We start from the raw sequence: 15,148 nt of genomic DNA on the forward strand, positions 1-15,148 counted from the left end.
GAAAACGAAAAATAATTAATCGGATGCAATTAGCCGCGTTACGTTTCGGCGCGCTGCACTTCAGCACCTTTAAGGTTGAGATTAGCAATTGTTCATCGCTGCTGTTACGTACATACCGATTTATGAAAAACGTATGCTAAAAAAAGAAAGTATAGGTACAGGAAATATGCGTTGAGCATGCACTAATAATCCATAAAGATATCTAATATACATACGCGCGGGCGGACTACTCGATTACGTTTAAACGTAAACAATTTTTTGCGTGCTCATAATGCGTACATACATTTTTATCCCATCTCTTGCCTACTTAACATTTTAAATTGCACGTTTCCACATTTTTATAAAATATAACCAATTATGTAGATTACTAGAATTAATACCTTGAATGATACTTTTATGTGTGCCGCCAATGTTAAATGAAGATAAGATCGACTGTAATAGCCATTAAATGGCACTTATAGACTTCTTGAGATAATAGATAATGTAATTTAAAAATGATCGAACATGTGGATTGTCGAGTATCACTCTAGACAAACTATATGATTATAATTCAAATCGCTCAACGACAACGGACATCTCTTTAAGCCTGTCTCTTACGTTTTGCGATTTTATGTCCAGCATAATACACTGTGGCAATTGGAATTAGTAGGTTGAGGTAATAAGTAACGAGCGGACGGCTGCGGCGGCGTCGGCAGCGGCAGGCAATCTATCTAGAAAAGAATTCAGGTCTTTCTGTTTCTTTTTTTTTTTTTTCTTACGGCCATTCAACGACCCGTAATTCTAACTCTTTAGCATTTGCGCCAAACGTGAAATTCCTTTTGCGAATGCCTCGTTTTCTAACGTAACGAACGGGCCGTAATCAGGATCGTGCTTCACCATTCTTGAATCTCCTTCCCTTCTTTTTTTCAGGCGGGACGAACTTTTCGTGTGACAGCCGCTCGTGTCCGAGTGTAAACTTCGGAGTTACCGTGATTTCTACTCGGGCATTGTGCAGATAGTAGTTTTCATGAATAATAATAACTTTCGGTTATTCGGACATTGCCAGTTTCTACTTTTTCCTCTCTCTCTCTCTCTCTTTCTCTCGCAAAAAATCTTCTGCATTCAAATGAATGAATAAGAAAATCAAAATCGACTTATCTTAAAGTGAGCACTGTTGAAATAAGCGCATTATGCGACACCATCAATTAACCGAGGATCCGTGTCGTGACCTCGAGGTCAGGACGTCATTTTCAACAGTCGTGACTCTCCGTCAAATCTTCTCTTCAGATTTCATCAGCATTAAAAGTTGCAACAAAATAATAATAGCTTAACTTCAAATTCCATTAATCGTACGATGCTATCGTAATTTTTATCAGTTACTTCGTTCTCTTAACAAATATATGTGTAATATATACTTAACCATCATTTCGCTTAAAAAAAAAAAAAATTGCTTGGATCAAAAGTTGTCAAAAAGAAAGATACTTGGACTTATTGTGGTTTTCGATCTTTTTAAACATCTTCAATAATATTTTTCTGTCATATTGTTTCATTATATTTATGTATTACGATAAATTTGTTAAAGTTATTTACTCTAGTCTTCAATTTTTATCGAGACTCTTTTCTTTAACACTCTACAGTTTATGAAACACCCCGAAACTTTGTTGACGGAGAACGTATGCTCCCATCATCTGAAAGCCTACGTGAGTCCATCCCGCAATCGAACAACGATTTATCACTGACAAGAGTTTGCCCAATTAACTAAAGTGATGATCACACTCCGTGCTACCATGCTGCTGCTATCGACACTGCACCTGCGCCGTCTACCGTAACCGGAAAGGACTCCGCCGTTAGCGTTAGCTAGCATGCGAGCTGTGGCAACGCTCGTGCATGCCGTGCACCACGCCTGCGAGAAAGAGAGTTGTATCCGTAGGTGACCAGGTAACCCGGGTGGTGCTCGGTTGCACTTGGTGTGGCCCGTCGCGTAGAAGCCCGAGCGTGTAGGCCAACGCCGCCGCGGGTGGGGCAGGAGGAATAGGAGGCTGCGACCATTAAACGTGGACACGAATACAACCCACAACGGGCAACTTCTATCCATCGCCGCCGTAAAGGAGGGACCCCCTTCGCCCCCGAACCGGGTGGTGGGACTACCGCCGCCGCCGCCGCCGCCGCCGCGGACTTACGGGCTACGGCCGCTTGGTACGCGGTGTACGTGGATTATAGTTTTTCTGGAGGGAGGGTGGTGGAGCGCCTTGCTTGCTTTCGAAAGGATGGTGATTGTGGAGCGTGTCCAGAGTAGAGTTAGGCGTATATAAGGCCCGCCGGCCCGGCCCAAGTCAGTCATTCACCGGACTACCAGCCCAATACACACACCAAACATGAAGGCCTTTGTGAGTATTCCGCAACGGGGGTTGGTGAGGTGTTCGCGAGGTGTTTAACTCGTAGTCTCTCAGTACTTCTCGGTACTTTTGCCGTTTCGCGCCCTTCGTTCAGATTTTATTTCAATTCCGTTACTTTTATCCAATCTTTGCTCGCAAACTTTGTCGCTCTGGCTATTCATTTACTTCAAAATTACGTGTTTCTTCGAAATCATCGTAGTTTCTTGATCAGATACTTGTCTTTGTTACCGTAAATAAACAGTGTCCATCTCAAAACTTTGAACGATTCTTCAATTACTTGGAATCCTTAACGGAATTACTCATAAAATTCTGCCTTTCTTGTAGTCGCTGCGAAAGTTTATCTCTGAGAGCGCGCTTGTCTCTATAATGTTTCGTTCTGGGGTTCTTCTTAATTGAAACCAAACAAGAAACTAGATTAATACAAGATTGTATTTAGATGGCGATGTATCTGCAAACGGAAAGTAAACACTATCTCGCAAGCTCGAGAGCTTTTGTTCGCGTCAATAATGCACGTCTATTAACGTCACCATTGTACCCCGTTACGTTTCTTTGCGTTTCTTACTGCATCCGCGATATAACCGACGATGATTCAATGTCACGGTCGGGATATTCTCGTCGTTTTTCTCTCTGCAGACAGACAGACGCACAAACAGACGAACCGACGACTTTCATTCATAAACCAAAGAAATCTTACCGCATCGCGCGCCGACCGCTCTCGGCGAAAACCGGTTGTAAGCAGTATCATCATCGTCATTGAATAAGCGGACTAACCCGCGACCGGTTTCTATTCCGCATAGGCGCATCTTCATTCACGAATCTTGCGACTGCTTGCACATACTTCGCTGTCACTCTTGCCGTCCTCTACCGTTGCATCTCTCTTGATTTTTCCTGTCGATTTACGTACGCAGCGTCCATTGAATTGGAATAATCGCCGAAATTACGTTTCCGCCTCGTTTTGCCCTGCAAATGTAACGCGCGTTAATTTTCATTTTTATACTAATCGTAACGCTAATTAGCTATTTATCAATAATATTATTATCAGTAATATCGTCGATAACGATCGTTGCGTCAGATCTCGGAATGCCTTTGCAATTTCCTCAGGGCCGATGGAAATATACTCGGCGCGCGCGATCGCGCAGGCGATTTTGAAATCGGCACGATCGATCCTTTTCCGATCGCGAGGTCGCGGGAACGCTCGGTCGGTCACGTCACACGAGCGCGCGCGCGGCCGCGAGATAGTCGTTCATTTCGCGTAAACGGGATGTGAAAGTTTCGCGTTAGTCGTTAGATATGCATAATTCCAGGCCGCGGTGCCATTTAAGTTTGCAACGGTCTCAAACCGGGCGTGACACACGCGCCCGTCCAATACCGCTCGCACGCGATCGCGAAATATCGGTTACGTATATACATCGCCGATATATCTAATCAACCCGACGGTTCTACGGTCGCGCGAAACACTTCCTTTCTAAAGGCCGCGCTTCCCGTATTACGAGCCGTGAGCGTTACGACTTTAAACGTATCTGGTATCTGAGATACGTGACGTAACTCGCCAAGATTTGTCTCTCTGATCTCACATATCTTAGAAAATTTTTTAGAATTCCGAGAACCAATTAATTACAGGTTTCTCAATTAATTATTAAAAAAAATCGATTCCGCTAATTCGAATCTCGACCTTAGATACGCGAATTCGCGCAACGGATATGACCGGTTACCGATTAATTATACGAATTTCGTGCGATATCTCGCGTTGAGTCGTTTTCGCGCGGATTTTATGCAATCGCGACTACTTTTTCTTACGGTCCGACGAGACGCGTTGCGCGTGCAGCGGCCTATTAACGGGCCTAGAAGAGTTTTCCTAATACGGTCATCAGGAATGGTGACCAGAGTAACCGACGCGAAGGGGAGGGGGAGAGGGGAAATCGTGGCGCTATCAAGTTGATTACGAAACGTTACGGCGCGTATATAGTTACGGGTATCTAATATCGTCGATTTTCCCGTCGATGCACTCGGGCGCTTTCTCATTGCGTTTTTGTTCGCGTAATCGCCGCCGCCCTCGCAATAAATCGGCGCAAATGCGCGAATCATCTCGGCGATCTGGAAACCTTCTCTTGCGCGCGCAAAACCGTTTCCGTTCGGTTTAGAGTTCGCGATCGTGAACCAACGTTCGCGGAAATCGAAAGTGAAAGCCGCGATTATGTTGCGCGGATCTAGCGGTAGTCAGACCCGGTAATCGGCGCCAAGCCAATGGAAATCTAGATCCGTAACAGTGATAGGCCCCAACGACGCGCACGCAAGCCGTTTCCGTAAATCGAAACTCGAGCTTACGCAATACTTATCGTTTAAAGTTTTCAACGGTCTCGGTCGAATACCGGAGTATCGTCGCGTATCTTCGTAATTCGCTGACTCGTTAGTCGAATGACGCCCCGCGTCTCTTCCAGATTGTGTTCGCCTGCTTAGCCGTCGCGACGGCCCGCGCTGGAATCGCCCACGGTGGCGGATATGGTGGCTATGGTGGTGCCGGTTTGGCCATCACCGGACACGGCCTGCGTGGTGGTGCCGGTCTGACTGGTGGACTCGCCGCTGGTGCTGGAACCGCTGCCTCCCTCCAGGGTGGTGCCTCCAGCTTGGGATCTGGTGGTCTTGGTGCCAGCTATGCTGCTGGTGCGGCGGCGGCGGCTGGTGCTGCTGGAGTTCAGCAGATCGTCTCTGGTGGTGCGTATCTACGTACCAAAATCTAAATTACTACTTAGGACAACAACGCAGGATAGACGCCCGATGTTGAACAATCGCTCGCTCTTCTCGCGCAGGAGTCTATGGTGGCAGGTCTGACATCGGACCCGCTGAGGGACCCAAGGCCAACGTTGGACCCCAGACCGGACCATCTGATCTCGTAGGACCCCAGGAGGGAGCCAAGTCCATTGGTGGACCCCGCACTGGCCCCGCCAGTCTTGTAGGACCCGCTGCCGGCCCATCCACCCTCGTTGGACCGTCCCAGGGAACCGCCACCCTCGTAGGACCATCCCAGGCTACCGCTAACCTCGTTGGACCCAGCTACGGAGGTGTTGCCTTCTACGCCGGATCTGGTGGCATCAACGGTGATGACGGAAGCTCTGGTGTTGCTGCTAACGCCGCGCCTGGTGCTGGTCTCGGTAATACACATTTTCAATCAGATAAACAAATTACATAAAAGTAATTACATGTTAAAGACAGTAGAAATTTTCTAATGTCCAATTCTTTCCTCATTTACCTTTTTACATCCACCAAATATTTGAGTCTTCTATATATCAACGATATTTTCTTCAAAAGGTGGAATCGGCCTTGGCGGTGCTGGACTCGGCCTTGGCGGTGCTGGACTCGGCCTTGGCGCTGGTGGTGCTGGTGCCATTGCTGTCATCGGAGGTGGTGCTGGAATCGGTGGTGGATATGGTGCCCTCGGTGGTGGTGATGCCGGAGTTGCTGTGATCAACGGACCATCTGGCGCCATCCACGCTGGACTCGGCGCTCACGGAGCCGTCATCCCCGCGCCCATCAAGTGGGCGTAGACGTTTTAAGACCCCAGCGATCTCGGCTCGGCGACGGCGGCAAACCCACCACAGTCACTTACCGGTCTCGAACGATCCTCAAACGCGCTCAACGTCTTCTTCCCAAAGCTTCGTCCAGTCTCGGAACATAGCCGGTGCAGCCCTCGGTTTTAGTGATATGATCAGTCAAACACTCGGAACACACACGGAACGGTCGAATCGGTCGTGCATACGTACACCGCGAGCCGATATGAAGCGCGCGATCCGGAGGACAGACGGATAAGATCGTGAGAGGACGGCACCGAGATTTCGGCCTACGTGATCCGCGGCCTCGCGTCGTTTGCTCCTCGTTCTCGACCCGCTATACAACCGGGTAAAATTTAGTCAATTACCGTTCATCGAGAGACCAACGATAAAGGAAGCTCGGCGGCGGGCCGCGGTTTTACCGGTCTTGGCGTACGAACACCTCGCCGTACCTCGACGAGCTTTCACCCGCGAATTGGCGAACGTCGTCTTTCGGACACTATCAAACACTACTTAAACGCGACGCGCATTTCCGAGTTGCGACCGTGTGCCGCAAAGCCACCCCGTGCGCACACGCGTATCACGCTGCACCGTCATGAGCCTAGCGAGTGGGCGAGCTTTGGCACTTCGTCGTCGGATCAACCGGATTTGTTCTGTTTTCTGAACATCTACCGTTGCTCCGGCTGGAAACCTTCTTTTTCTTACGTCTTCCACCATCCGTAAGGCCGCCGCTCTTCACGCACATATCTATTTCTCTCTTTTTCCACGGGTCGCTTCCATGGCGTTCCCGGCATGTTGTTATACGTACCGCCGCACCCCAAGCATACATATTATTATTACTCGCGTCCATGCGCACATATGTTCTTCTTATATATATGTAAACATATTACTTCCGCGCATATATATATACATATATATATGTATATATGAACACATTGCCACACGCGCGCACACATACACATACACTATATTTCTATATGTGTACTCGTATATATACACACATATATTATATAATCGTGTTATATGTTAGTGAAAAGGAGAGACCGGTAGATTATGGTAGGTCAGCCTTTCTCATGAGTGAATGAATGTAAATAGATGGCTCGCCGTCGCCGGCCCTCGACCCCGCCCGCCCTCGTCATACCCTTTCTTTGCGATCACGACTAGCACCCCACCACCACCATAGATAGATACCACATATTTATAGCGTTTATACATTTATACAATACTTTATATAAAATAAAGCATCAGTATTTAAAACTCATTCTTGTCTATTCGCGTATCTTTCACTGTACCTAATAGATCGTATCGTCAATTTCCCTGTACATTTCACTTCGTCCTTTTAGCTTCCAGTCGTCAAATTCTTATTGACTTTTCAGTATCATTCGGTTATAATTTAATTATTCCATTTATAGTCAACATTTAGGAATAATTATTATTATGGCAATAAGAATGCTCATCATACATAGAAGAACATGTATGAAATATCCAGTAGAAATTGTTAATTGTATTGAGATATACGATTATTTTTAAAATGTATCGTGTATCAATGGTATTTATATTTAGACATTTATATACATTATCTTGGATCTATGAAAGCTAATATCTATCTGCTAACATAATAATATGTAGATTATCGAGCAGTACAAGCCAATTAATTGATCTATATTATTTGTCTAACATATATGAGTTATTGAATTCCAGCATACAAGCCGATTAAATGAATTAATGCAAAAGACGATGAATAAGCCAGACAAGAAGAGAAAGAATAATGCAGACTAACAAAAGAATAATAAATCGTCTTACTTAATGCTAACAGATAATATATAAAAAATATAAAAAAAAAGAAAAAGGCAATATATTTATCGACAATAGTTCTTCTCTTATCAATTCATTTTTTGTTCTGTTTTAGTACTATATTTTCGTATGTCTCATATCAACCGCAATTTTCGTAGAAGATCACCACACACATGAGTTTTGCAATTGTAAGTTTTAAGCTTTTATATATACTTAATGCAAATAAAAATATATATGTTTGATAACATGTGAGTAATGATTTCAAGTAATGTCAATCATAGTTAATAATTATTATAATTATGGTTAGTACTCAATTACGTATTAATAAATTTGATTTTTTTTTCAGATTACTGCGACGTAACGTTCTAGTGGGTATAGATTTTATAACTACCTGTATTGAAAATCTATAATTAATACCGATCGTTTTTATTGAGACATGGGCGAACACATATTACAGCCGATAATAAGTTTACGAGGTTAAATGTTTTAGTTGTCCATATACTTGCGCACATAATTAATAAATTTAAAATTTAATATTCAGTAAAATATTGAAGCCGATATGATAAACAGCACATTTAACGAGAATACTGGTATAAATTGTTAAAAACGGCGTTACATATGCAATACCAATTTGTTACCTTTGCCATGGTGTTCTTTTTTTGACACCATAAAATTTAGCAAAACAATAATAATAATAAGTAGACAAGATAAAATAAAACAAATGTATATTTTTTCTAAATTTACGAATTATTTCAAAAAAGTTAGTCATTTTTTAAATAATTTATTTAAATATTGTAAATATTAAAACTTTGTAATTACGAATTTTTTATTCTTTATAATTAAATCGAAGCTTCTCTTATTTTCCTCATTTTCATATAATTAAAACATTCATTTATCTATTTAAATTATGTTTTATCTTTTGAAATGTTGAATTACACCAAGTTTGTTTGAAAACTTGTTAAATTTTGTTTTTATCGCACAAAAGAGTTAAATATAAAATAATAATTACATTTTATTATAATAATGAAATGTAAATTTGTGCCATTAAAGACGCAATGTATTTATATAAAGAACATTAAAGTTATTAGTCACATATTTACTATTAAGTTAACTTAACTCTGTAAAGTAAAAACACTAGAAGGATCAAAAACCTTCTTTTAATAAAACATTAGATTGCAAATGGACCGCCTGTTGCGTTAGTCTGCTTTAATAAAGGAATTTGTTTTGCTAATGTCCGCGTTAATAGCCGATACAACGTTTTTCAAAGTTTCACTATGGTATTTAAATCATGCGCTTAACAGGTAGTAGAACCACAAAAGAGAATTTGCCTTGGTTACATATAACGTTGATCAATTGCAGTATTATGTCAGTTGATTTAAATAGATTATGCTCAATTATTTGGAGAAACATCGTGAATGAAATATATGTATGAAATTGATAAACCTGCAAATTTATAATTACACATTATTACTATATTCCTCTTATTATTGTTTTACGCGGAACGTTCAGGATAAAATTCGTAGTTAAAGGACAAATTAATATCTGAATGTATCTCTGTATAAGCTTCGTTATTTCAAGATTAATCGAGATATGCCGTTTAGGTATTAGCTTTGATATGAACGAGCGCTAACGATGCTAATTAAACCGAATTAATCTCAAAGTGGTCGAGCAATGCTGGCTTTCCCCATTAGAAGCCAAGATAATTCTCGTGCAAGCATAGAGAGCGATCTTCTTGTGAAATTGCGAAATAAACTCAATAATTTGGAAACGTTGATCGTGAACAAATTATCTATACATGTGTATGTAAAATAATTTCCATTTGTTATGTATTAGAAATTGCATCAATTATTCTATTATATTATATGCTTATTAGAAAGTAAAATGGGGATATTTTATCAGATTTGTCGCACAAATTCTTACGTCTACGAAAGACTTGTAAATTTTTCCCGGATTTTACGTTGAGTACATACGACCGCTTTTACGTTTTTCTTCAGCGAGCTACAAATAAAATAGAAAGATGTAAGTGCGCGTGCTAAGCCGTGGAATCGAGCAGAACCTCAGCGAGTGGAACACTGACTGGTGATGTGGCAGAGAACATGAAATTTGAATGCGGTAAGATGACTCTTTTTTTTATATTCCAATCTTTTTTTAATTTTTTTCCACGAGACAAAAATAGCATCGATTCCCGATCTTGCCTCACACACGCAAACCGTCATATTTTCTACTATTCTCGAATAGAAACACTTTTTGGTTTTCCAAACCGTGCATTCGATGTAAAATTCAAAAATAAAATGTAAAATTTAAATGGTGTTAGTTTTCATTTTTTACAAAACTCTGTACACCGAAATTTCTAGTTTATCGTTGCGGCAAATAGGAATTAAAATTAAACGCGAACGCAAATATAATTTTTGACAATGTAACTTTTTTAGTTACCCATATCTCCATTTCGTGATTTAACTATTTTTAACAAATCTGTAAATTGGATTATTCGCAAAATAGGTACCGACGTTACTTGCATGCAGAAATAGGATGGAATAGTAAATTTATGACGCTGCGTTCTCGAAAATAGAAATTGTGATACTTTACAATGTTCTCTCTTGCTTTACATATCATCATTTTAAACATTTATCATATTTACCTTTTCGAGACAACCTTTTCGAATATAGCCAAGCAACATTTTCTAAATTTATGGATATTAATGGATATTACTCAACAATGTTAGCAAAAAGACAAAATCATAAAGAAATGAGAAATAACATTGTCCTTTTGCAAATAATGGAGGTTTTTCCAAGCAAAATTTATATTTATGAAAACAAATATGAGGAAAAAGAACATGAACGATCATGTTTAAGAGATTGCTTTTAGGAATAAATCGTGAAATAAATCATAAAATTCCAGTTTTACTCGTATTGATCGCGTCCTTTGTACATCATATAAAAATAATTTTATATGATGTATAAAGGAGGAAGAAAATACAAACGGGATTATGATATTGTTGCGAAGCGTCATAAGTTGTGTCATAGAAAAACGTGTCTTTCGTAACGATCGTCAAGGAATAATTAGTGGAGATGGCAGAATGCCGGATACGAAGAGGCGCGGTCCTTTCACTCTCGGGGGTGTGCGATTATTGCACGCGTTTCTCAGAAGAATATCTTTTTACAAAGCATTATATGAGGTTGTTCCATTTTTAAGGTCAAGGTTGCCTCGCTCTCAGAGAAGATTTCTTATACATATATTTATACATATATTTGCTTTACGTGAATATGGATTACATTAACAAAACATAAATTGATGAGTTAACGAGATATTGATTTTCTTGGAGACTTTTTCTTTGCAGAAGATATAGCTCAGATATATTCTTAAATACTCTTTAGATCTCGCTTTAGATACAGTTGCGAGATTTTTGCAATTACTTTTACAATTAATTATAATCAATTTCTTTCCTCTTTTAAACAAATTGAACTTTGGCAAAACACAAGTGTTTTACACTTCCCATGGTTTCACATAAAGCAGCGAGTAGGTTGCATGCCCCCATAAACATCGCGGTGCATTGCATCCGTATTGCGCTACAGACAATGACTGCAAATGTCAGTCTCACCATTAGCATTGATCACGCTCAATCGCAGTGGGGTAACCAGGGTACCTCCTTCGATCACTCGTCGTAGGTACGAATTTTAGAACGTGATGCAGCGGATAAAGTTGTACGAAGGCGCAACACTTTGTGAAACATTTACAGACGCGTACAAGCAATTTAAGCAGAAAAGATCATATTTAAAGGTCGAATTTCCGATTTCTTTAGATAGACGTGTTTGCGTCTCTATTCATTTGGCAACGCGTCCAAAGTACTTTCTTCAACTTGCTATCAATGCATCTTCTTACACGATCTTTGAAAATATATTCGTGCATTTTAGATTCGTATCAAAGTTGATTATCACTTGTAGAATAGTTCTCGAGGGATAGTTCTAGCTCGAAGAGCAGGTTTGAATATCAAAGTTTTGTGTAATAATGACAATGTATATAACATTATTATTGAGAACGAATAATTTTTAGAATTGAATAAAATATCTTGAATTAAGTTTTGAATTCTTATACATATAACAGTTAATAACTATTATTAAAAAATATCTTGATATCTTTTTGTTACGTAACCTTGATATCAAATTTCTTGAATATAGAGAATGACAGTGCATAATTGCAAGATAAAACTAAGATCATAAAAAAAGATTCCTTGTATATACGAAAAGCATTTTTTTCGCGAGACATGGATATCCAGATACTCTCACGGTATTCAGTAATAGTTACCAGAAATCGTGATATTCACGTGGAATTAGAGCATTCGAGTTCGCATCTCTTTCATCGTACCCAATGAAAGGTCGAGTGCGCGTTGCCGGTTGGCTTCATCGATTTTATATATCGCATCGAGAAGCGCATTAATTCCTGAGAGCGCGGCTCTTTCCCAGCCTGTTCTCGGTAAATGCGTCGATTCACCTTGCACATCGCATAAATTGCAACCTAGAACTTCGTCATATTATAAATCGCTGCATTTATAGCGGTGCGCATTGTCTCATGTTTTAAATATATTAAATAAAATAATTATTTTTGTTATTAATACGCAATTAACGCGTGGACCGCGAGAAGAAGTTAATTTTAGGCAAAAGGTAAAACTCGAAACAATTGAAATTGTAAAAGAATCTTTCAGTACCTAAAGGTGCCTTTTCATGCTGACGCTCGACGCTCATTTTCAGCGGCAAGAAGGTCGCATGACCACAATTGACGCCAGCGTCAATTGAAATTCATGAAAAGGAAAACAGCGTCAAAATTTCGGCGTCTTCGCGCTGCTTTGGCTTTGACGCTTGATGTTGGAAAAATCCAACTTCTCTTTCTTGACGCTGGCATCATAGTGATGTCACGTGACGACGCTCAACGCTGTTTTTCAGCGTCCCATGAATTGGCACCTTAATGCCATTGCACTGAATAACTTCATATAATTTCAACTTTTACTTCGATTTTTGCTGAATATAATGATCAAATTTTATTTACTGTTACGCACACTATATAAGTAAACGAATGTAATCACAAATTACATATTATATAAAAATTTATCCCCGTGGTATGTGGCGCATAGAGTGTGATTGCTTATGATTACATTTAATGTCTATATCGTGATCTATGACCCTATAAACATGTGCACACTCTCATAACGAATGCAGTTAGCATTAACGTATGTAATTGGATTTATTTTGACGTTGCCTGAAATTCTCCGCATAATTATGTATAACGCTGCTGAATATGTAAGACACATTATATTTGCAGATTGTATATGCATAACATATACAAGGTGATCCTTAAGTATAAGAGAAAATAATTTCTGAACCAATTTTAAGATGAAAAGCTTAAATAAAGATGAATTTTGTCCTTAACGACTTCAGAGATACAGTGAATATGCTACAATGTTGAATTAAAAAAAAAAAGAATCATTTCCTTGATATTTTTCTGAAATGTGTGCATTGAGATTCGTTTATGAAAAAAATATATATATACATATATAAAATCAATTTCTTATACTTTGTCACATCTATGTATTGTTGCATCTATTAGTGATATATTTCAACATTTGTTATGTTAACATTCATGTATAAGTCTTTTGACTTTATATGTACTACGAGGAATTGTTGACGAGGTTACCAAACCCCTCTGTGTAATTTGTAATCTTCGGGGTTAAGGCGCTCGGTTGCCCTTCTCTTGAATTACTTAATCGCTCGATTGACCTATCCTGCTATGTGGTCACGCAACTGAGATTTGAAAAATCTAAGTAGCAAATTCTTCAAAGAAGTTTATCACTCTCAATTCGCTAAAAATTAAATTACTTTTTTCTCAATAAAATTCTCTCATTAAATGATTAAAATAATTTGTTACATGTGGTGACGTGTATATTTGTTTTTGTTTCTACAATACAATTATATGTGTAATGCGTGAATATTGTGGAGAATAAATTAAGATATATATTATATTATAATTGCTGCAAACTCGCTTCTAGTAAAATATAATTATGATGTAATTAAAGTAATGATAAAATAATTTAGTAAAATATAGTTATTATATATAGACAGATTTCCTAAAGCAAGAAAACCCTGTAAAATTGTATTAAAAATTGTAAAATTGTATAAATACATATCGATTATATTTGTGCTTGTTATGATGTTAAAAAGATTTCGTGAACTTATAACGATCTCTAAAAATTTTTTCCTTTAAAGTAGTGTGGGTCGAAGAGCTTCAAAGAACTTGTTTACCAAAATGTGTGATATCTGATATCTTCTGATGAAAACTAACTTTCGCCACCATTTACCTTCCGCGCATAGAGATGGAAATTAGTAGATAGCGAACTTTACGCGAGAGAGAGAAATATTTTTCGAAACTCGAGCGCCGAATGAACTCATTTTAACTTTTTCCCAGGGTTTCGTCCGTGGCAGTCATTCGATGAGTCAAGGGTGGGTGTGTCAAATGCTAATCTTACACAATGCACGAGATTCCACTGCAAACCAACGCAATTTGAAAGGATAAACTGGGTCGTACGACTGTATACAGGTGATTAACATGTGCAATTACGAGAAAAAAATGTGAGAATTTACTGAGATTATATATTTGTTTCTATATTTATTATTCAACGTTTTTGCACGTTAAAGGGGAAAAAGACTTTTTAAAAAGATGTGAAAGTCACTAGATGCACATGTTTTCTTGAAGAAGAAAAATGTAAGAGACTCATATTTCAACGGTACATAAACATGCATATTCAGAATGCAGCATCTAAAGAGATAAAATATCTCCTTGTTGCTTGTAAAGGTAAAGAAATATTGTTTAAGAGTGAAGTTGTATGGACTTCAAAAGAAGATTAGAAAAGAAAAATTAATTAGAATTGCGCAATTTTATCCTCAATGATATTTCTAAAAATAAAAAAATATTTAGATGCTCTTTTAGATTATTTCAATCTCTAGAAATCATTAAATTACAAAATATCCTACATACATAAATCAATTTAAAATATATTCTGACCGTAGAAAAAACAGCGAGCTGAGGAGAATCTTTTATACTTTCATAAATTCCGAATCTCAAAGTATTGCAAGATAATTGAACGTAGCGTTCACAATTGCGTTATAAAGCGCTAGTCAGCAAAGTCTAGTACGTACAGATCAGACAAAGGAGGTTGTTTCTGAAATTTCTGAGCCAAGAGTTTCCCGGCGAAGGTCATGTAAGGGGGGGTCCATGTCCAAAGGTGGGGTAGGTGTGCCGGATGGTGACCTTCTTACACAATGAACGAGAGGCTAACATCGTCAACGGATATGATTTGAAGGGATCAGGCGCGGGGGCGCGGTCGGAGAGATCCTAGGAGACGTATATAAAGTCCGCCGAAGTCGGCCGTAGGCACATTCAAGCAAT

The 15,148-nt window shown here is 39.2% G+C and overlaps 1 protein-coding gene across 1 annotated transcript; it reads left to right on the forward strand.

The window, feature by feature from the left end:
• Window positions 1-2,280: 2,280 nt before the first annotated feature.
• LOC112463094 (spidroin-1-like) lies at window positions 2,281-6,820 on the forward strand. The gene is made up of 4 exons (XM_025029281.1): window positions 2,281-2,366; window positions 4,814-5,087; window positions 5,183-5,524; window positions 5,682-6,820. The coding sequence occupies exons 1-4, from the start codon at window positions 2,355-2,357 to the stop codon at window positions 5,915-5,917; spliced, it is 864 nt and encodes a 287-aa protein (XP_024885049.1). The 5' UTR covers window positions 2,281-2,354; the 3' UTR covers window positions 5,918-6,820.
• The last annotated feature ends 8,328 nt before the right edge of the window (window positions 6,821-15,148 follow it).

This window comes from Temnothorax curvispinosus, unplaced genomic scaffold (assembly GCF_003070985.1).
Source record: "Temnothorax curvispinosus isolate PA1 unplaced genomic scaffold, ASM307098v1 QBEX01013028.1, whole genome shotgun sequence".
Taxonomy (NCBI): domain Eukaryota; kingdom Metazoa; phylum Arthropoda; class Insecta; order Hymenoptera; family Formicidae; genus Temnothorax; species Temnothorax curvispinosus.